We start from the raw sequence: 24,246 nt of genomic DNA on the forward strand, positions 1-24,246 counted from the left end.
CAGATGGGCGCGCCGGCAATCTCACGGCTGAGCTTGCTGCGCTGTTTCGGGTAAGTCCTGCTCTTTTGCAGGTTCTTTTTTCATGCACATTTTTGGCCTGAAGGGCCGGATCGGGGACGGGTGCATGCCGCTTCCCAGATGTTGCGGTGTGATTGCGCCCATTTGCTGCGCCCCCGATCCGTCCCTCTTCTGGCCCTAAACCTCCCGTTTGACAGGGGCCTAAGTTCAGCTATTGGCCTCTGAATTTTTTTTTTTTTGCCATAGGAAACAATGAAAACAAGTAAGATAGCTGACACCTTGTTCAGGAGACAGTAGAATTAGTCCCCTTGGTCCAATTTGCTTGAAACCTGATAACAGGCAGCAAGAGGTCACCTGAAATTTTAGTGTCATTTGGTTGAGAAACAGCCACTCCAACCCTTCTGAAAATGGGGAATAATGGAATTTGAATGATTCTAGAATTCTGGAGAAAAATGAACCCAAATCCTGAGATGGTATTGGGAGAGTCAAAAACCCCTAGTATTTTTGCCCAAGTTCAAAAAAATTCTGTGATTGGTGGGGTGGGTGGGTTTGGTACCTATCGCCACGATTGATTTACAAACATCGTACCTTGACACAAAGTTGCTGACAGTGTGCCATTTGATTATGTGTGTAAAATTTTGGCATTTTTTTGTTCCTAAAGACTTTTTTAATGAATCCTAGTAGTCAGTGATGAAATAAATTTCTGCATTCCTGAATTAACTTCCACATTTATATGGTAGAAATCAACCACTGTATTTTCCTGTTGATGAAAATTCAGCAAAGACTGATTGTGCTATTGTAGAACTTTTTGCTGTTGCAGAACTTTTTGCACAACCCTGGAAGTTCAACTATATAATTCCATGGAACATTGCTGTACTAAAAAATGTCCAACCCAGCCAATTCAGCTTCAATATGCTGACACATGATAGTGGTATATATAGCAGTTTTATTTTCTGTAAAATGTGGGGCTTTGACTAATTTTTAATTATTAACTCTTGTTAAATTGCTGGTCAAAATGATGTAATTTCAGAAACCCAGGATCTCGCCATAAGTAGGGGCACTATTGTGTTCATGTGATGAGAGTCAAAAGAAGAAGGGGGTACTTGTTCTCTGGTCTGGCAGGCCACTGGTTCAACCACTGGTTCCTATGGCTTGCTCCTCTGGCCAGCTGGCAGGAGTGGGACAGATGAAGGGGCAGGATCAGCTGGGGCAGAACAGAGGGAAGACCTTTCTCCTCAGATCTTTGAGATATAATGGGTAACTGGGTATGCGCCTTGCACTCTGTGGCCCTTTTCACATTAGTTTTCTAAGATGGATATTATTCATTGTTGGCCCAATTCTGAATTAAAGCGATACAGGAATGGGGGTTTCATATGGCAAATTTCCTTCTGTTAATGAGCTGTCCCTGAAGTGCTCTGGTCATTTCAAATAGTGCCGCTTTCCCCCCTTCCCTTTTTCGCTGTTTGATCTTCCGTGGACTTTTAAAATGTGAGTGCTACAGTGCTAAATCACTTACTTATAGCTTACAGCTATAGCGCTCACATTAGAACATTTTCTTAAAGTTCGAGGGAGATCACACAGTGAAAAGGGGTGGGGGGAAAGCGGCATTGTATGGACATTTTAAACAGCACACCACAGTGATTCAGAAGTGCAACAGAGGGGGACTTCCGGTTTTTGGCGGCGCGAATGGCGACCGGCTCTTGGGACGTCTCCCAGAGCCGGATCGCCCAAGCACAGCCCGGGGGGGTCCCGCGTCAGCGGAGATCCTAAGGAGTCCTCAGTGAGAGGGCTCCGAACCAGGGGGTGCGTCAGGGAGAAGCCTCTTATCGACCTGATGGTCGAGAATTGAGGCTCTCCCATTTGCCCCAAACGGCCCCGGCTGTGACTTGCCCCTATGAGGGGCATAGCAACGCCTCCGGTGGAGCGGAGTGGTGATGCGGCAAAGCTCTTCTGAGAACGAAGAACCGTAAGTGGACGTCCGAAATTAAAGCGGCAAATTCCCCCCCCCACTAGAGAAGCGGCTGGAGGAGAAGGGAGAAGGGAGGACTCCACCCCACCCCCCGCTCCCCCACGAGAGACTCTTTCAAAATCCAAAAAAACGGGGGGTAAAGCATAAGATAATACAAGCGCTTACCTTCTGGTGGGATAGAAAAACGGAGAAAGGGACCTGTCCCGAAGAGAAGCGAAAAGAAAACTTTCCAAGTATAAACAATCTGGTAAAATGGCGGGGACTAGAAAAGCAATAGAAAAACCCTTGAAGAAGGCAGGCGGGACTTCCTGTCCTAGCCCCTCCACTGCTGGAGCTGCTGTCAATCAAGCAGACAGTGAACTTGCTCGCCATCTGCTGGCAGAACTGCAAAAAATAAATTCTAAACTTGACTCTATGGAAAATGCCTTTGGTCTACAGCAGAAAAAGATGACAGAAACAGCTGAAAAGGTAGATGATATTGCCAAAAAATGCCTGGTATCAGCAGAAGATGTGCAGACAGTTAAGAAAAAGGTCTTTAAAATTGAAAAGCACCAAGAAAAGCAAGAAAATAAATTGTTAATGCTACAAATGGAAAAATCAAACCATACTCTCCGGTTCCAGGGTTGGAAGGAAGAATCTGGAGAGGACCTGAGAAGTATCCTGGCTGAAGCTTTAGCACCACTGCTGGGCAACGAAGCGGAAAAAATAAAAGAGGAGATGGATTTGGCCTATCGGGCCTATTCCAACTTTACGAGAAAAAACAAGTTGCCAGCTGAAGTGGTCGTAAAATTTACTAAACAACGTCTCAGGGATCAAATTTTGAGGACTACATCTGCGTCACCCCTGAAAATCGGGGACCAATTAATCAGAATTTTGAAAGATGTTCCGTTTGAAATCAGAATGAAAAGAAAGGAATATAAGGGACTGACCATTTTCTTACAAAAAAATCAAACAGCATATAAATGGTTGATACCCGAAGGGCTAACGTTCAAATTCAAAGATAAAAAAGAAAAAATTGACTCTATCTTTAAGGCTCAAGAATTCTTGAAAAGGCATGCCAGTAAAGAAGAGGGAGCAGAACTAGCCAAGTGGATGTCAACACTAAGCGTGGAAGACAGCAGTTCAGAGGGAGAGGTGAAAGACGATGAAGATGAAGGAGTGACTGGACCAAAATACAACTTGAGAGATAAAAAAGGAAAGGACCCCAAAGTTTGAAAAAAAAAATAATAATTTTTTTTTTCGGATTATACTTGGAAGAAATTCACATCAGAAGGACATTATTAATAAATTAAACACTTTGTTTAACATTGACTAGCAGAAGGACGACCAAAGATGGACAATATGGACTTAGAGCTTTGAGTATTAACAGATAATTTACTAATATAAATAACACCACTCACTCTTTTTCTTTATCCCGCTATATACCCACCCTATTTCTTGAATTAAAAAGAAATATCTCTCCTTTTTAGGAGAGGGAATAAAGCTTATACAAAAAAAAAAAGAAGTGCAACAGAGGGTTTGAAAAGGGGGGGAGCAATTTCCCTCAAAAGCAGCTCAGCCATGCTTTGCTAACTCGACCCAAGTGGGTTTGTATGAACAGGTAAATAAATTCCACTAGCAGCCAGTTACTAAAACAGGTCTGTCTGAAATGACAGAAAAAATCCATTAGCAACCAGTTACTACAAAAGAATACAAAGGCAGTTTGAAAAGGGTCAATGTCTTTTCCCCACTCTTCCTGCCCAGCACTAATATTTCCATTGTACACAATAGTTATTACACATTTGAAGTAGAAAATAATTATAAATCAGTGGGTTCTTGACAAAAACCCTCCAATCAAATAGAAGAGTGACCATTTTCACCTCTAAATTTGAAATATTTTAGTGTTATTTGGAGAATATACTTCATGCTTTGTGGACCTGAAGAACAGTTCAGTGAGACTCAGATGGTTATTTTTATTACACATATACACATACAACCCTCACTAACATTTCAACCCTCCCCACATACAGTGATTCTTGAGGAACTTGACATAATCCATTTTGGACTGTGATTATATAAAAGATAATAAAATTTAACTATTTGTGAAAAGCAGTTTATGAACAGTGAAGGCAGTGGAAAAATACTGTCTAACACAATTTTCTTCTTCCTCCACCCCACCACTGACCTCAGGACCAATGCTTATACTGCTTTTAAGAGTTTCATATAGATCTTTTATCTCTTCCTGCCCTATCACTCTGATGTCAAAGTGTGCCATTGATGTGTCAGTGACCTTGAACAAAATTTAGTTTTGAGTGTTTCTAAATTTAACTCCACAAAAATCAGGAGGAATATGAGAATGAAACAATTACAGAAGGGCAAGCTGAAAGTGATTTGCATAAATTGTGGTTTGAAAATACATGTTAAGTAGCTCCTGCAATTCAGTATATAGAAGGAAGCTCAGAAGCATGAGCAGAGGCATAATTTGGTTTGTTTGGTGTGGCTTAATATGATTGTGTGGCTTTATGCCAACAAAGCTTTTGTAGTGCTTCCCTGTCCTCATTTTAATAACCATTATTTTCTAAGTGCATTACCTCATATACTGGCTACAAGCCAGATGTGTTCTGATGGGGGAGAAAAAAACAGGAGAGAGACATGCCTTACTTTTTCATTTTAAAATTTAAGGAAAATCAATAATCTTCAGTAGCTATTGAAAGAAGTTAAAAAGGTACATGATGGGCAGTGCGTTTTCATTATTAGCAAATTTGAATTCTTAGCAGGCCTGCTAGAGGGGGGAAATACTATTTGTTTTTACATTTCTTTTCCCCCCCTGCAGCTTGGGTGCATGGCGACCCCAGAAAAGTGGCCTACCCCACTGACAGCTATGGACAGTTCTGTGGTCAAAAAGACATGCCTAATGAGTGAGTATTGAAACATCCCTTTGGCTTCCATTTTTACAGTACAATATGTCAGGAATAAAGTATTCTAGAAATTATACAGGTAAGCTGATAACAGACCCTGTCTCCCTCCACTGGTGTTTAATGTTTTCACCCAATTAGGTTTTATCAAAAGCTCAGGTGGGCAATGCAAAATTGTTGTGCTTTTCAAAGGCTGTTCATGACTCCACAAAATAGTATTATATCAGCCACTCTTTATAAAATCCATTCAGTCTGATTAATCAGCATAAATTGGAGCACTGAGCTCTGTCAACTCCTGACCAAATGCATCTATTTTACCCTTTGGAGAACAAGCTGCAAGCATGTGAAGAGTTGTGAGAAGAGAAAATAATTTGAAAATACCACTCCAAAGATGCTCCCTTCAAGGATTCTATAAGCCCTCAGGCACCTGAGCAGGGTAAATTTCCCTCTCAGCTGCACTCAATATTCCATCCTCCTGCAACATATACATTCCTTGTCAGACCATTTTCTTTTGTTTAGTCTATAGCGTTTGTTTTTCTTCATAGTTGAAGAATACCCCCAAAGGATACCCTTTCCTAGGCAGAGGCTGCAGGGGGGCAGCTGAAGACAGGGGGCTGATGGCTGTGATCACATACACTAAATAATCCACTTTCAATGCACTTTCCAACTGCATTTTGCCAGTTCACACAGTAGAATCCAGTTGAAAAGTACATTGAAAATGGATTATTTAGTGTGTATGATTACATTACATTTCCCTGCTTCCTTCTCTTCTTCCTACCCACTAACTATTTTACATTATGTGCCCCCCCCCCAACTATAGTTTACAAGTGGGAATCTGCAAGGACTTCCAGGGGGGCATCTAATTTCCCCCCCTCCACTATTTCCTCCCTCAAAGCCCCCACAGCCTCTCCCATTTTTCTGCTTCCTACTCTCCTTCCCACCCAACAGCTTACCTACCTTTACCTGCCCCCCTGTTTTCAGCTGGCCCCCTGCAGACTCCACCTAGGAAAATTAAAGCCCAGTTGTGTGGCATCAGCTGCAGGGCCAGGCTCACTTGCATGGTAGGAGAATCCTCAAGGAATTGTGGTGGGCACCTCACTTTCCCCAGTATCCCCCTCCCTACATTATTTCCTTTTTACCTCCTTCCAGCAACCCCCATATCCTCTGCCCTTTTCCTGCCTCATTCTCTCTTTCTCAGTCAATCACCAACTTACCTCTTATCTGCCTCCCATCTTCAGCTATACTTACTATTTATTTTCTTCATTTATACCCCACCTTTCTCCACCATGTGGGCCAAGGCACCTTAAATCATTCTCCTCTAGGGTTGTCAGATCTGGGTTGGGAAATTCCTGGAAATTTTGAGGGTGGAGTTTGGGAAAGGCAGGGTTTGAAGAGAGGAGAGACTTCAGTGGAGTATAATGTAATAGAACAGGGGTGTCAAACTTAAGGTCCACAGGCCGGAACTGGCCCGCCCATGGCTTTAATCCAGCCCGGGGTTCTTTTCTCCCCCCCCATCCTATCCTCACCCTTTGAAGCTCAAAGCTGCCGAAATTCCCAAGCTCACTGAGATCTTTTCTTTGCCTGCTTAAAAAAAAACAGCAGGAAGCTGTTCTGGGCTTGCAAATTTGAAAAAAAAAAGCGGAATGGATTTTTCCATTAAGGTGTCTGCACCCAGATAGACTACTCTGGGACTGTTTCTAGCAATAGCAAACAGTACTCTGGGACTGGAATGACAGCCTCCAGAGTAGAATGACAGTCCCTAGTAATAGAATCTGTGTTCTGGGATTGGGATGACAGGGTGTAGAGTGGAATGACAGTCCCTGGGAGTAGCAGCAGTGTTCTGAGAATGAAATTCCACTCTGGAAGTGGAATTCCACTCTGGGAGCCCTCACTCCAATTCCAGAATGCTTCTGCTACTCCCAGGGACTGTCATTTCACTCTAGTGGCTGTCATTCCAGTCCCAGAGTAGTCTATCAGGGCCCAGAGACCTTAATGGAAAATCTATTTCACGTTTTCTTTGAAACTCTGTGCTGCAATGTATTTCAGTGGTGTGGACCTCAAGTAACTTTACTTTACTTGCTGGAGTTGTCTCCTTGCAAATACAGGGCTGATGTTTTGAGCCAGTTTGTCTCTTCTGAATGAACCTGAGAACGGGTGCCTGAGTGAGTACTCTAACCCGGGAACCCACAGCCAAAGGGGGACATTACACCGGAGAGCCACTGCCACTCTGAGTAGATGGGGGAGGGGCTCAGAGCATTTTAAATTTAAATTTATATTTTTAGTTTCTGCTGTGATCCTTGTGCTTTTCCTTGATGTTTTATTTTAAAAATTGCATTGCCACTATTCCCCCACCTTTCCATTTTAGGCAGGCATCTTTTAAGGGGAGAAGGTTTGGGAGGTGTCAGTTATCAAAGACTGTTAAAAAAACAAAATGTTGCAAGAGTTTTAAGCATGTTTGTATTTTAAGTAAAAAATGATATCAATTGTGTTTGTCTGCATCTTTTATAAAGTTTATATCTCTGCTACCTGGCATTACATTGTTTATGCGCATGGCCCAACCCCACAAAGTCCCATTTATGTCAGATCTGGCCCTTGTAACACATGAGTTTGACACCCCTGTCATAGAATCTACCTTTCAAAGCAACCATTTTCTCCAGGGGAACTGATATGTCACCTGGAGATCAGTTGTAATCCCAGGATATCACCAGCCACTACCTGGAGGTTGGCAACCCCTTCTCTTTTTATCTTCACATAAACACTGTGAACTAGGTTATGCTGAAAGTAGTGAATTTCTATGGGAGACTGGTTATTTGAACCTAGGTCTCCTAGACCCTAGCATGAAGCTCTAACTGCTGTATCACACTGGGTTTCACAGGGTGGCTGTTGTCGAACAGTAGCAAGCAACCAGGCCTAGGTGAGTCATGTAAGTCAGGTAGTAGCAGGTAGTTGCTGCCAGGACTGACCCAATGAGTCCTCCCTCAAAGGCCAAAACAGCCACGGAAAGGGCCCGGCCCCACCCCCAGACTTTTACTGACAAAAAAATGTTGTGGTTGCCTAACAATGGCCACTGAGGGAGTCTGTTGCTTAAAACTACAGGTGCTCCTTTTATCATTTTCATGTTTTTTAACTGATTGTGGGTTTTTTTAGATTTCACATTTTTCTGTAAATCGGGGCCCTTTTCAGGTTTGTAGAAAGATCTGTCTTGTCCATTCACAGCTCCACTCACTAGTATCCACATTTTTGGCCGACTTGGCTATTAGTATATAGATTTACTTCATTTATACCCAGCCTTTCTCCACAATGAAAAGCCAAAGCAGCTGATATGCTTCTCATCTCCTCCATTTTATCTTCACAACAATCCTATGAGATAGATTAGGCTGAATATGTATGACTGGACCAAGATCACTTAGTGAGTTTTCACAGCAAACCTAGATCTTCCAGTTCCTAGACTGAAACTCTAACCTAAAACAGACTTCGCTTTTGCAGAGATCTGACAATTCAGAAGCAAGGGCCCTTAGCTATTGCTAATTGTCCAATTACCTAAACAGGCTAGTTTTTATCCACCTTAAAAGGAGGAGAATTCAAATGCAGTGTAAATGCAGAAAATAAAAGTGGGATCGAAGCAACACATTTCCTAATTTTGAGCCAGTTTGGTGTAGTGGTTAAGTGCGCGGACTCTAATCTGGGAGAACTGGGTTTGATTCCCCACTCCTCCACTTGCATCTGCTGGATGACCTTGGGCAAGCCATAGTTCTGGCACAGCTGTTCTTGAAAAAGAGCAGTTTCTGTCAGAGCTCTCTCAGCCCCACCGACCTCACAGGGTGTCTGTTGTGGGGAGGGGAAGGGAAGGGAGTTTGTAAGCCGCTCTGAGACTCCTTTGGGTAGTGAAGGGCAGGGTATAAATCCAACCTCCTCCTCCTCCTCTTCTTCTAAAAGAGAATAGCAAGGATCCAGAGAACAGCTCTGGATCCTTGCAAGTCTTTTACGGCATTATTTTCTGGCTAAATGCCTGTCACACTCCAGTCCATCCTTTTTTGTAAAGCGAAAATTCAGCGAACGTTTACACTACATCCCATCAATATTTAGACTTGCAGACCGGTTTGCTTCACATGCACTATTCTGGCAGAACAAGTTTGAATCTTTGGCCCTGTTCATACGAGCCCATTTGGGCCGGGAGCGGGACGGAACGGGGGCAGAGCAAACGGCCGCGATCCCACCTCAACATCTGGGGAGCGTGCCGTCTCCGTCCCTGATCCGGCCCAAATGGCGATACCCCGCTCCAAAAACGAACTACCTATCTAGGTGGTTGCAACCGTCTGGAGCGCCCCAAGCCGGCCGTGGGATCGGCGGCGCGTCCTTGCGCCGCCGCATCCCGGCCCCCGGCCGTACTGCGCATGCTCGGGCATGCGCAGTTCGGCAGCCTCCCCCTCCCATCGGGCTCGTCCTCCCCGGCGTCTGCTCTTGCCGGGGAGAAGAGGCGCCACGGCCAGGGGATCCGTGGGATCCCGCTGCAGCGTCTCAACGTTGGAGCGGCTCTATTTAGCCGCGCTTTGCCTCGTGGTTTCCCTGCCGTGTGGCAGGGACCTTTAATGGGTATCCTGACTTCAAGCATTACACAGATATCTGTTCTTCAAAAATGTGAGCAAAGTCCACCAGTTTGCATAAGTCTTTCACAGTTAAAAATGGAAAATCCTTAAGGCCTAGAAAGCCTAGGAAAGCATGGCTGCCACAAACCACTACACCATAGTGACTTTCATTCAGTGGCTTCTGTTGAACAGTAGTAAGCAGCTCAGCCTGAATAATTCATGAAAGTCGCATGGTAACAAGTCTTTGCAGAGCTGCTGCTGGGCCTGGCCCCTATGACTTCCCTCCCTTAAAGATCAGAACAGCCTGACAGAAACTAAGGTTTGAAGGCTGGCAATACTGTTATGGTTGCCTAGCAATGGCCACTGACAACATTAGTTTCATAAAGCTACAGGAGCTGCTTCTATTGGGGTGGTTAAGCCCCTAGGATAGGTAGACAGAAAGATAGATTTAAGATTTTTCTGCAAATTTGGGACATTTTGTAGGTAGGTAGAAAGATCTGTCATATGTTCATGGCTCTAATCTCTGGATTTAAGTATGCACAATTTTGGCAATGTTGAGAATTAGATATAGTGAACAAGCAGGGGACCCACAGGGCTTCCAGGGGGCATAATATTTCCCCTCCCCCACCATTTCTTGTTTTTCTTGCCTGAAAGACCCCATAGTTCTCTCACATTAATTTATAAACAGCTTCCTACAACAGTTATTGGGCAATTATAAAGACTACTAGAATATATGTACCTCTGTAAAGTGCTATATGAATGCTGCTGCCGTTTTCTTCATATTCACTTCTTATGGACATAGCCAGTTCTAATCCTTCTACCATTGTATCCAAACTGTACCTATGTCTAGCTTAATAGCATTCATCAGAACAGAACTCTATGAACAGAAGTTCGAACTCTGTGATTCTGTGATTCAATAACTGTTTCATTACAATAGAGTCAGTTTACACTAGCTGCAAAGCATATTTGTTCAATTGGTGTTTATTAATGTATTTCATAATCCAGTTCCTTCCCCAGTGGGGAGCCACCTTGTTCTACACTCCTCCATTTTATCCTGTGAGGTAGGTTAGGCTGAGATTATGTGACTGACCCAGGGTCACCCAGCAAACTTCCACAGCAGAGTGAAGATTTGAGCCTGGGTCTCCCAGAGCCTAGTCTGACACTCTAACCACTACACTACAATGGCTCCCATGTTGTGTTCAAAGTAGACAAAGCTTCTTCTGCAGGGCCACTGAGATGTGAGGTGGGGGATCACAGGTGCGAAGTTCCTCCAGCCAGGCTTGCTTTGAGGGCTCTGGGAATCGGAGTGGCCCATCTATTTAGTTTGCTCTTGTGCCAGAGTGCCTTCCTACTGCTACTGCTGCCACCTTTGGAATGGCTGCTACCACATGCTTTAACACTGCCCTTCAACTTCCTCAGCAGTATAGTAGCAGGAATGCAACGGGGAGGGAACAAACACAAACATTGGCTATGCAGCCGTTTGTTCCCCTGAAAAGGAAGCTACAATTTTCAGGCTCCCTAGTGATGTTGGAAGGAGGAAAGATTGAGAAGATTGAGTAGAAGACTGAGAAAACTGATTCCAGGGTCAGGCTGGAGCAGGGCAAAGAAGGTCAGCTGAAAACACAGAGGGAGCTGAAAATCATTCTGCAAGTGTCCATGTCAGGTATGGGGTAGACAGACAAGCAAAGAGAAAAGGGGGTATCTCAAAGGGGACAGGAGATTGGTTCTGTTTTGGAAGAGAGGTCAGACTAGCATTATGAATAGGGTTGCCAGGTCCCCCCTGGCCACCAGCAGGTTGGGAAATTCCTGGAGATTTGGGGGATGGAGCCTGGGGAGGACAGGGACCTTCAGTGGGGTACAATGCCATAGAGCCCCACCCTCCAAAGTATCCATTTTCTCTAGGGGAACTGATCTCTGTAGTCCGGAGATGAGCTGTAATTCCAGGGGATCCCCAGGTCCCACCTGGAGGCTGGCATCCCTAGTTAGGAATGGGCTGTGGAAGCTTTCATATTCTCTAGAACTCTTTGTCAGTCTGGATGTTCAGTAAAACAGAAAAGGGGAGACTAATGGCCTATTTTATATCTGTGATGTGATACCTTACACCTTTAAAAGGATATTGTGGAGCTGGAAAAAGGTAACAAAAATTAATAAAAGGTTTGAGTTCCTTGTAAAGAAAGCTAAAGAATTTGGTGTTTTCTAGTTTTTAAAAGGTGACTAGGGGTGCAGGCACACGCACCAGTTGAAGTGGAGGGGAAGCGAGGCTATTTCCCCCAGAGAAATTTGACACACAGTTGCAAGATCACACATCCCTTTGTAGCTGAGAGCTCAGCCCTCACTGTGTGATCAGACACAACTGCGAATGAGTCAAGGGGGGGGGGTTTTGGCCATTTGTTTCCCATGTGCATAAATGAGGAATCGCACCTCTGCACTGAGGGCCCTCTAGGGAGTATGGTGCCCATACTGCGAAGGGGGGGGGATGGCACTGAGCCAGGATGGCCTGATCAGACCATAATGGATGGGCAGTGAAAGTGAATATAGACAGAAGTTTGTTCTTGATCCCAAAATACTAGAAGGGTACACACAATAAAGTTGCTTAACACTATATTCCAGAGAAACTAAAGAACCATATTACACAACATATAATGAAGTTGTGGAGCTTAGTGCTACAAGATGTAGTGACAGCTAACTATATAGGGAGATCAGGCACATTCATGGAGAATATATCCATCGATGGTTACTAGCCATCATTTCTCCATCATTTCTCCACGTACAGGAGCAATGTACCTCTGCATATCTGCTGCTGAAGGAAGTAACGCCAGTTTAAAATGGCGTTCAGGTGATATTGCAAACACAATAAAGTATAGACTGTGCTGAGACCATAACAGAATTACAGAAAAGTTTTGTGCCATGGAAGGTGCCTGCCTGAACCTTATAGGTGAAGGGACTGTGTTTACTTGGGGGTGTGTGTGTTAATTCTGCAGATGCTCAGAGGTACTCTTTTTATTTTATATTACTTTAATATTGCAAAGCTATAGCCCTGAGAATTGACATGTCAGCTGAGCTCTTCCAGGTCCTGGAAACATATAATAAAGCAAGGCATTTCTAGAGGAAGAGGCAGCGGAAATGGCCCACATGTTGGCTCTGAAACAAGGGGGTGGGCAGAAGAGAGAAAGAACATCATTTTGATAGCTCAGCATTTTAGAAGTGATGGTAGTCCCGAAGTTAAAGAAACACAAAACAAGAAAATAACCTTTATTTTGTATTACTGCACTGCAGCGTGAAAGCTGTTGTTCACTTCCTCTCTGGCCTTTGATAGCTTTTAGCCTTCAGTTGGATATGGCTGAAGTGGGACTGCTCTTAATTAAACCTCTTCTCCCCATTTTCCTGGTAATATGAGTTAGGAAAATGCTTCCTAGAAATTTCCTGTGGTTGACATTACAAAAAAAAAAAGTTCATCTGAACATGGCTGTGAAAAAGACTCAGTGTATATGTTTGTATGTTACTCCAGACAGCTGTGAAAAAAATGTTACACATTAGTTCTGTTGCTTCAGGAGTCATAAATAATGGCCTGCATTTTTGAGTTACAAGCCCAACACAGTTATTTCATATGAATGGGCTGAGGTGGTGTGGTGGGAGCATGATGTTTCGCAATGTCCCTGTTCTTCTGTTGCATCTACAGCAATATGAGAAATCTTGTGAGGGTGAGGATTTACACTGTAAATGCAGAAAAAGCAGTTGCATTTGAAATTATGGTCTCAATTTCCCTAATTTTACAATATTAATTGTACTAAAGCCCCATTACTTAGCCTTTTCAGCAGTCATGTCTTCTAACTGATCGTGTGCTAGTGCGTTTTAATAATATATAGAAAGCTTCTGTGACAGCTGTAGATGAAACCCCACATATAGGGCCCATAGTTGACAAGGACTGCTGATTCAAACCTCTGGGTTTAGCAACCCCAGAAACCGGTCCATGAAGGAAATTAAATTTGGAGATAGATGCTACTCTTTGTGTCATTACTTTTCAGAGCGCCTTGGCATACAGCACTAAAACATAAATAAACGTTTCAGTGCTTTCAACAAATATTACACCAAGTAAAGATTTGAAACTTAAAAAACTCTCTGGCATTCATAGATCATGAGGGAGGAACATTGTACTACAATGAATTTTGTAATGCAGAATTAATTCCATCTGGTGTTACCCACCAGAACCCCTCTAGAGAACCCCCTCTGTGCCTTAATCCATTTGTTAATCTTCATGTAAGCCCTAAATTTGTTTTGCATTCAGAAGACTACAGTACAAGCATGAAATACAGCCTTATTGTAAAGGGCACAGACCTATTACTATGTGGCTGTTTTCTTCTGTTCTGTATATTTATTTTTTGATATTTTTTCCTGCATTACTGTCAGCGGCCAGTCAAACACTTCAGCTCCATTATAAAGAATAACATCTAAAGGAAGGAATTGGGCTAAAGAGATTCCAAAGCTGAATTAAAGTGTAACCCCTTGCACTATCTCAACTTCAGTTATCAAAATTTCATAAGCTGCAGTCACACACATTAAATAATCCACTTTCAATGCACTTTACAACTGGATTTTCCCAGTTCACACAGTAAAATCCATAAGGGTGTGCATTCGGCTACAGCCAAACTGAAAAGATACCCCCCAAATACCTTGTCAGTATTTTTTGGGTATCACATAGCTGAACCTGAAAAAGCCAATATTATCCAGCCTTTTTTGGGGTTCTTTTTGCTATACCGGAAAAAAGGACTCAATTAAACCTAACAGCCTGAGCTGCCAGTCAGCTGTTGGGTTTAAAGGCCTTTTTCCCTCTCTGAGATCGGGGAGGGGGGAAAAGACATTTTAAACATGCCTGCGTTCCCCTCCTGATCAGGTGTCCCACGGCTCTGGGACACCTGGAGAAGATCAGATGGGGAACCCAGGCATGTCTGCATGCATGCCCTCTTTGCCCAGTCTGCCCGCTGTGGTGGACAGGCTGGGGAAGGGAAGGCAAGCATGCACACATGCCCCTGTTCTTCTCTGAGCCTCTCTGCTTTTGTGGAGAGACTCGGGGAAGTGTGGGGGGGGGATGTTTAAATGCCATTCTTTCCCTCCCTGAGGTCAAGGAGGGAAAGAAAGGCATTTTAAACATGACTGCGTTCCCCTCCTGATCAGAAGACTCATGGCCATGGGGCAGCTGGAGAAGATCAAGAGGGGAGCCCAGGCATGTCTGTGTGCCTGCCCTCTTTCCCCAGCTCCCCCCCCCCAGTGAACAGGCTGGGGATGGGAAGGCAGGCATGCACGCATGCCCCCATTCTTCCCTGAGCCTCTCTGCTTTTGCAGAGAGACTTGGGGAAGTGTGCGGGGATGTTTAAATGCCTTTATTTCCCTCTCTGAGATTGGGGAGGGAAAGAAAGGCATTTTAAACATGCCTGCATTCCCCTCCTGACCTTCTCCAGGTGCCCTGCAGCTGTGGGGTATCTGGAGAAGATCAGGAGGGGAACCCAGGCATGTCTGCATGCCTGCCCTCTTTCCCCCTGTCTGCCGCGGTGGACAGGCTGAGGAAGGGAAGGCAGGCATGCACACATGCCCCATTTCTTCCCTGAGCTTTTGCAGAAGGACTCGGGGAAGTGGGGGGCATGTTTAAATGCCTTTCTTTCCCTCCCTGAGGTCGAGGAGGAAAAGAAAGGTATTTTAAACATGCCTGGGTTCCCTGCCTGCCCTTCTCCAGCTAGGACATATCAGCTAGAGAAGGGAAGGCAGTGAGAGGGTTTCCCTTGTCAATTTCACTCTCAGCTGATTAGCGGGAGTGAAATTGACAGGGAAATCTGTAGGGGCTACCAGCAGGAGAGAAGGCATTTTAACATGCCTCCTATCTCCCTCTGGTGGTGTAAATTAGGCCTGAATATATTTGGCAATACTGAATATTTCCCCAATCCGAATACCTGGGGAAATTTGGCATTTTCCAATATTTTTCAGGGCTTATTTAACCGAAGGCAAAAAATACTGGCATATTTTTTTTGCACACCTCTAAAAATCCAGTTGGAAAGTGCATGCAAGTGGATTAAAAGTTGATTATTTAATCTGTGTGATGGTAGCCATGGTTAATTAGGAATACATTCCTAAACCACAGGTTTACAGAGTTTTTTAAAAAGTTGGTTGATTTTTTGGTGCCACCTTGTGATTAATATTAAAATCACTAGCTTCTTTATACAGTATGCTGTGTTTTCAAATTATTGCCAAAACCATTATATAAAACAAGATAGAGCAGTCCTAAACATGTAAATTCCATGTTATTGAATGGGACTTGCACCTAGGAAAGTATCCATTGTATTGCAGCCATTTTTGCTATAATAGAAGTGCTACTGTTTAGATGGGTGACATGCAAAGTTTTAATGCTATGGCCCCGTTCATACGAGGCAGTTTGGGCTGGGAGTGGGCCGGATTGGAAGCGCAGCAAATGGGCGCGATCCCACGCCAACATCTGCCTGGCGTCGCGCTCGTGCCACCAATCTGGCCCTTCGGTGTTTAATCTGGCCCTTCGGTGGTTCATCCGGATGGTCCGCTTCATCCTGGCCGTGGGATCGGCGGCGCGTCTTGCCGCCGTCGCATCCCCGGCCCCCTGCTGTACTGCGCATGCTCGAGCATGCACAGTACGGCAGCCTCCCCCTCCGACTAGTATCTTCCTCCCCGGCATCTGATCGTGCCGGGGAGCAACAGAGCGCGGCTACCGGGATCCGTGGGATCCGGCCGCGGCGTTTCTTTTTTGGCGCTTCGCCCCGTCTTTTCCCTGCCGTGTGGCAGGGGCCTATGAAATCTAGAATGACACAGAAGTAAGTTGATGTCATCCCAGGTTGTAGCACAGAGAAATATTTTCGTCTCCAGAGTTAGACTTTAGTTGTGCTAGTCTGAATTAGCTGTAAGGGGGGGGGGGGGGGGGGGGGGTTTGCCTTAATAAACAGTCTGAATTTTTCAGTGGTCTTTTACAACCGAATTTTTAGAATGTATTCAACATGCTTTTTTCCTGAATATGCACAAGACTGAAACTAGTTAATTATACCCATTCCTTCCTAGGAACAAGACAACTTTGTTTTACTTTAACATTCTGAAATGTGCCAGCCCTATAGTGCTTATAAACCTACAGTGCCCTACAACACAGGTAAGTAAAAGGTAACTTGGAAAACATGCCGTATCTCATGCTAAGAGCTGTTTGTAAGCTGATTTCTTTTTACAGTTTCCACTTTCTCTATGTAGGAAAAAAGACATAAACATCATTGTTAGTACACACAGATTAACTTTTACAGAATGTGTACCAGTACAAGGAGATGCAAAAGAAAATGGCTTGTTGAAAGTTGAAAATGTGACTGTTGAAAGTACTTCAATGCATGATTGAATTGCTGTGCCTGTAATTTATTCTGTTGTATGTGTCTGTGCAGTATTACAGCATTTGTGTTTAAGTGTCTTTGAAAAAATGTAAATGGTTCTAATGTTTCTTTTCCCCCATAGTACAAAACTGTAAAAAAAAAAAAACAACCCTGTAAAATTATCTTCTTACAGTCAGTAATCATGTTGGTTTGTCTAGAAATTAGCAGTGTTCTGGGGGACTGATAATGATCAATGCTTAACCTTAAGCGACCCTTTGGCTTGGCTAATCGCTTGCTGATGTTAATCAGTGTCTCATTTAGAATTGACAATAGATGGTCTGATGTTGCTTTTATCAAAATGATGGTACTATGTCCCACTACTCTCAGAGAATATTAAGTCTAATTGTAGAGAACTCATTCATGAAGTTGTGCTTTTACCACGATGTAACATCCCAAGCCTGTATAACAGAACTCTTCTGCTGAGGGGTAAGGCAATGTTTTCTTGCCATGGCAGCCCATCAAAGGTCTGAGGCCAGGGGTTGCGTCACCACCAAGGCATTCCATCATTTTCTGGCTTTTCCAATAAGAGGGGGGAGGGGAACAACTAAGGTTCTGATCTCTTGTATAATTTGCTTTCATTTACAAAGTATTGGGTTTCACTGGCAAATTATATCCTGGCGGTTCACCTATCCATTACTGCCTACTCCTGCCACTGTCAAGTTTCTGGCCCAGCTTCCAAGAGTCCTTACTTGTTGCCTCTAGCTTCTGCACCCTACCATATGGTTAAGCTTTAAGATAGGTACCCAAAGGGTACCTGCTGCTCTCCAGGCCAAGAGTTCAACCTCCCCTGGGATGGCCTGATCCCACTAAAGTCAGGTGATGGATTGAATGTATTACATAGCCATTTGTTTCTCTGCACTGCTATACAGAGTGGAAGGTGTGCATGAATTGATTATTTGTCCATAACTTCCCTCACTGAATATTCTTAATTCCTCGAACTACAGTCAGATTAGCTGTACTTTTTTAAAATTTGCATTTTCCTGTATTTATTTAGAAAATTTCTATACTGCCTCTTCAGAGAACCTGCTCAAGGTTGCTAAAAAAAACCCAGTGTAATAAAAACACATCACAATAAACGTTAACAGTTAAAAATCTCAGTATTACAGGCCCAGCCAGGGCATTAAAAGGACATAAAACACTAAGCACTTTAAAACATGTTTACAGGCTAAAAGAATTTTTAATAAATAGAAGACATGTGTTTTTATTTAGTAAATTAAAAATTCTGATTGATTGTTTACAAAACTGTTAATGAAAAATGAGACGGAATTGATAATACAAAACTGAAGATCTGTTTAATAAGGAGAGGTTTAATGTTACTTTGTTGTTAATCACATATTTTACAAATGAGCTATGAATAGTAATAATTTTTGAAGATTTAGGGAGGGTAGTAGGCTTCTATATATCAGAATATAAACTGTACACTTAATTAATTTTGCATGCCAATTATGTTATGTCATAACCAGTGTTCCCTCTAAGATGAGTTAGTGTGAGCCAGCTCACCATTTTTTTAGCCTCCGGCTCACACATTTTTGTCTCAGCTCAGGAAGGATGGCTCCAGAGCCAACTAATTCATGCAGGAGCTGAATCGCCTGCTCACAGCTTTAATGCCAGTTGCTCACAAAGTAGAATTTTTGCTCACAGGACATAGCTTAGAGGGAGCATTGGTCATAACAGATTGTATTTTATTCCAAGGGATTGTAATTGATGTAGCATATCTTTCGGCAAAACCATTGAAATGCCAGGCTTTGTATGCCCCATCCTTAGCTATTGTTTGCTGGCACAGCACATTTTGGGATTAGAACATAAATCCCAGCAATTCATGGAAACTAGTTTTTGTGTCTTATGACATTAGAAAGAATTACATCTTGAATAAAGCTTAGTCCAGCCTAGCCTTAACCTGCAAGTAACCTTAAAGTGATGCAAACTTAGCTGACTTTTGACATTGAAAGGAAATTGCACTCGAATTAACCTGTAAGAGCGGAAAGCAATTTTAACTGTCGTAGACTTTATTGATTAGGGTGCTATATTCTGAGTATCTTGTATGGAAGCTGCTCCACATGGATATCCATTTACTCCATTACCTTCATGGGCAGGTAGTATTATTTTGAAACCTTGAAGGGGAAAATCTTCTTTTGAGTATACATATATAAACTACTTTAAAATAAAATGTATAACATCAATTACTTTTACTAGGCAGGATGACTGGGAAAGATGCAGTGATTGGGGAAAAGATTCAAACTGACTCCTCTTACAGTATTTCAAACGTGTTTCTCTAGAGATTGTAAAGAAAAAAATCACTGTGTCTACTTCTAAATGCTGTGCTAAGCAACCAATCTGATAAAATGAAGCACTCTTAGAGATGGCATTTTTTTTGTCTAACTGCTTTGATAATATAACTTTCTCATCCTACAGTGCTGCTTCAATCAATGTATATTTTTCTTCTCTTAAAGCTTTGTGTCTCAAAGTGCCCAGACAGGTTTGCAACCTACATAGACATGCAATCTTCCTACAGATATAACAAAAGTTATTGGGAGTATTACAGACAGTTTTGCAAGCCTGGTTTTAATAAGCCATGGAAGGTGAGTACACAGAGATCATGTGGTCTGAGACTGTATTTTATGATTTCTGGTTTCAGTCTAGGGTTGCCTGGTCCCCCCAGCTACCACCGAGGGAGCGTAGGGTTGCCAAATCCAGGTTGGAAAGCTCCTGGATATTTGGGGATGAAGCATGGGGAGGACAGGGACCTCAGTGGGGTACAATGCCATAGAGTCCACCCTCCAAAGCTGCCATTTTCTCCAGGGGAGCTGATCTCCGTAGTCTGGAGATGAGCTGTAATTCCAGGACTCACCTGGAGGTTGGCATCACAATCTGCATAGCTGTACTGACCCCCCCCCCATTGTTTGTTGCAACTAAATTATCTCTAGCACAAATCATGTGAACCCAAGTGTGGCTAGAAATGGGCAGAAGGTCTCTTTTAGTGGTATATTGATTAATTAAAACACTATTTTTATAAACTATTTTAAATGCTGTCTCTGCCTTTAGCCATTTTTGGTGGCGGCAGCAGATAAGTAAAAAGTCCATGTAAATAAACAAAATGGCCCCAAACTTGATGCTGAATTTCCAGCCAACATATATAATGCGGTGGCTTCATGAAACATGCCTATTGGCATGGCATTGACTCAGTACTGGGTCCTATGCTTTTTAACTTGTTGGTGTAGAGAGAGCCAGTTTGGTGTAGAGAGAGCCAGTTTGGTGTAGTGGTTAAGTGTGCGGACTCTAATCTGGGAGAACCGGGTTTGATTCCCCACTCCTCCACTTGCAGCTGCTGATGTGACCTTGGGTCAGTCACAAGCTCTGGCACAGCTGTTCCTGAAAGAGCAGTTTGTGTCAGAGCTCTCTCAGCCCCACCTACCTCACAGGGTGTCTGTTGTGGGGAGGGGAAGGGAAAGGAGTTTGTTAGCCGCTCTGAGACTCCTTTGGGGAGTGAAGGGCGGGGTATAAATCCAATCTCTTCTTCTCTTCTTCTTCTTCTTCTTATTAATGATTTGGAGTAGGGAGTAAGCAGTGAAGTGGCCGTATTAATAAACTTGACTTGACTTGACTTGACTTGACTTGCAGATGACACAAAGTTGTTCAGGGTGGTGAGAACCAGGGAGGATTGTGAGGATGGGCAAGTGGGTGTCAGCATGGCAAATGGGGTTCAATGTGGCCAAGTGCAAAGTGATGCACATTAGAGCAAAAAAATCCTAAATAGAGACTGACCAAGAGAGAGATCTTGGAGTCATAATAGATAACTCAATGAAAATGTCGAGAGAGCGTGCAACTGCAATTAAAAAGGCCAATGCTATGCTGGGGATTATTAGGAAGGGAATTGAAAACAAATCAGCCAGTATCATAATGCCCCTGTATAAATCGATGGTGTGACCTCATTTGGAATACTGTATACAGTTCTGGTCACCACACTTCAAAAAGGATATTATAACATTGGGAAAAGTGCAGAAAAGGGAACTAGAATGATAAAAGGGTTGGAACACTTTCCCTATGAAGACAGGTTAAAACACTTGGGGCTCTTTAGCTTGGAGAAATGATGGCTGAGGGGGTGACATGTTCGAGGTTTATAAGATTATGCATGGGATAGAGCAGGTAGAGAAAGAAGCACTCACAATACAAGAACTTGTGGGCACTCAATGAAATTGCTGAGCAGTTGGGTTAGAACAGATAAAGGGAAGTACTTTTTCACCCAAAGAGTGATTAACACATGGCATTCACTGCCGCAGGAGGTGGCGGCTACAAGCATGGATGGCTTCAAGAGGGATTTAGAAAAACATATGGAGCAGAAGTCCATCAGTGGCTATTAGCCACAAGGTATAGATAGGAACTCTCAGTCTAGGGCAAGTGATGCACTGTATTCTTGGTGCTGGGGGGGGCAACAGTGGGAGGGCTTCTAGTGTCCTGGCCCCACCACTGAACATCCTGATGGCACCTGGTATTTTTGGCTACTGTTGGACTGGATGGGCCAAATTGATAGAGTGTTGGACTGGATGGGCCATTGGCCTGCTCCAACATTGACTTCTCTTGTGTTCTTATAGTGTAGAAGCCATTTTATTCCACATGTAGTCTTAGAATTCATTAGTCCAATTTTTGGAAGACCCTAAGTTAATACAAATATAATATCTTATTTGACATATTATTTAGGAAGCATCTGATTTTACAAATGGTTCAGGCAGGAAGTCATCTGCAGTTGCTTATTTCCAGAGTATGGCTGGGGAATGGGAATTAATTACCTTGCAATCACATTAACAAGTTTGAAGGAACTTGTGTATGTGGGGTTTTTTAAAATTCAAACCTACTTTAATATTCTCACCATACTGGAAGCCCCTTGCTGAGTCCTGATTGCAGCCTTAAGTTAATTATGCTAATTGTGTTAAAAGGTAATTTTCTTCTATCAGAGATGAGGGCAAACCCACCTGCTAAAGAATGCTCTGTTCAAAAGTCATGTCTGATGCCTACTGTTCTGTTTTCATTGTTGAAAGGGTACCGGAGAGACATGCATCAATCATATTTCTCATTTAGGTGCCCCTGCTTAGGCATCATGAAATTATTTCACAGATTTTTTTCAAATGAGGCAAACTTGAATGTGTTCTCAATTTTTTATTTTACAATATTTAGAAGCAGTATACTTTGGTATATTTTTAAGTTTGGTTTTTCCCTTGTTTTCCAGTCTGTGGCCCAAGTTATGCGTGATGAAGATTGTCCTTCCATGATCATTCCAAGTCGGCCTTGTGAGTATTTGTGCTGCAAACACCACTCTTATAATGAGTACGGTGGTCCTGTGAAGCTTAGATAGCTGGAAAGTTAACATACTGATTCTTGAGATACTTTTAGCTTATTTTTGGAGAAAAGACCAGGGTCATACTTGAATTTCTAAGACCAAGCAGACTTACAGAAAAATCCAAACAAGGCCTCACATGCATTTTAAAGCAATTTAAGCAATTTCTGTCTTCGGACCCCCTCCCCTTAATTTAATTCATGTTAATACCATTCCTAGGTTTTGCTAAGTTTTAAATATGACCACATTTCCCTCAAGCTAGTGCAGGTGCCAGTGGGGCTGGTTTTCCATTTATTCTCTCTTGCTCTCTCTGTACTTCATGCTGTGTGTGGTTACTGAATATGCATGTGTGTTAAGTGCCATCAAGTTGCTTCCAGCTTCCAGCTACCCTATGAATTAATGTCTTCCAAAATGTCCTATTGTTAACAGCCATTCTCAGGTCTTGCAAACTGAGGGCCATCAATCCATGAACAGCTCAATCCATCTCGTGTTGGGTCTTCATTTTTTCCTGCTTTCTTCAACTTTCCCTAGCATTTTTGTCTTTTCCAGTGAATATAATGATTTCAAACCATTATAGGGTTCTTGCGGAGAGGGAGATAAAAATGTAGTGGCACAATGCTGTAGCTTTTAAAATAATGTTACTAGACTGTTAATAATGATTAAAAGGACCCTTCTGTACAAGTAAGTAAAGGTAAAGTTTTCCCTTGCTTGAAAGCTAGTAGAATCCGACTCTAGGGGGCGGTGCTCATCTGTGTTTCCAAGCCGAAGATCCAGCGCTGTCCAAAGATGTTTCCATGGTCATGTGGCCAGCATGACTAAATGCTGAGGCACATGGAATGCTATTACCTTACCACCGAAGTGGTACCTATTGATCTACTGGCAGTTTCTTGCTTTCGAGCTGCTAGGTTGGCAGGAACTGTACAAGAAAGAATGGTTAAATGTAAATAAAGCCATTTCTAAATGTGTGCAACTCTATGAATAAAAATGTGCCTAGAGGATTAAAACTGAATTTCAGATAGAACATTTTGTGTTCACGGGTGACACAAATGTTTCAGGAAGGCTGAAATGTGAGTGAACATGACCATCAAATAAACAGTGTTTCATATATAATGCACACCACTAGCAAAAATGTTGCTCAAAATGGTGTTTCATGCAGGGGTCATTTCCTGCAGGAGCGCACAGGAGCGGAGCTCCAGCAGTAAAGAGCCCAGGGGGCAGGCACATGCAATAAGCCCCACCCCCTGCTCCCAGCAGCCCTCAGTCAGAGCAAGAAGTGGCCAGGTAAGCTGCAGAGCCCCCCCCCGGTCCAAAACACTCCAGTGGCACCTTTAAAACCAGGTTTTATTCAGGTACAGGCTCTCCCTCCTCTGTGATGACAGATCTGCACATTCCCCCTTCCCACAATAGCTAGCAATCCAAAACAGTCCAGTGGAGCCTGAGCGGTGTTTGTTGCCTTCTGACACACTTCCAGTGATGTCAGGAGGTGTGGCATATGCAAATAAGTTATGCTAATGAGATACTTATTTCAAGGATTTGGAGAAAATTGTAAGTGACTTTATATGGCGATCCAAAAAAACAAGAATAAAACTGAAGTATCTTCAGGATTCTAAAAAGCAAGGAGGTTTTGCGCTACCAAATTGGCAATTATATTACTTTGCAACATCATTGGTATGGATAAGGGAATGGGCAAAGTTAGAAGATACTAGAACATTAGCATTAGAGGGATCGGACTTAGTAATGGGTTGGCATGCATACCTATGGTACGGGAAAGACAAAATTCATTCAAATTTCCACACACACATAATAAGAAGCTCTCTCCTAAAAGTTTGGAATTTAATTAAATATAAAAATTATATTAAAATACCAATATGGATTTCGCCAATTGAGGCATTTGCAGAACCCTCCCTAAAAAGAGGAGAAATTAAAGAAATATAAGAGAATCTATTAAATAAAAAGGCGGAGCTAAAATCAGATGAGATATTATTAAAACAAAACATAAAACTGTCCTGGTGGGAAAAAATATATTAAA

The 24,246-nt window shown here is 42.9% G+C and overlaps 1 protein-coding gene across 1 annotated transcript in view; it reads left to right on the plus strand.

Moving 5' to 3' along the window:
* Positions 1–24,246, plus strand: part of SLC44A5 (solute carrier family 44 member 5) — a 212,903-nt gene that overhangs the window by 121,977 nt on the left and 66,680 nt on the right. The window contains exons 4-7 of the mRNA XM_015414270.1: positions 4,800–4,884; positions 16,539–16,623; positions 19,339–19,467; positions 22,110–22,170. Of these exons, the coding sequence (XP_015269756.1) occupies positions 4,800–4,884; positions 16,539–16,623; positions 19,339–19,467; positions 22,110–22,170 (360 nt within the window). The remainder of the gene's footprint in view (positions 1–4,799; positions 4,885–16,538; positions 16,624–19,338; positions 19,468–22,109; positions 22,171–24,246) is intronic.

Source organism: Gekko japonicus, unplaced genomic scaffold (assembly GCF_001447785.1).
Source record: "Gekko japonicus isolate JY-2015 unplaced genomic scaffold, Gekko_japonicus_V1.1 scaffold30, whole genome shotgun sequence".
NCBI lineage: Eukaryota > Metazoa > Chordata > Lepidosauria > Squamata > Gekkonidae > Gekko > Gekko japonicus.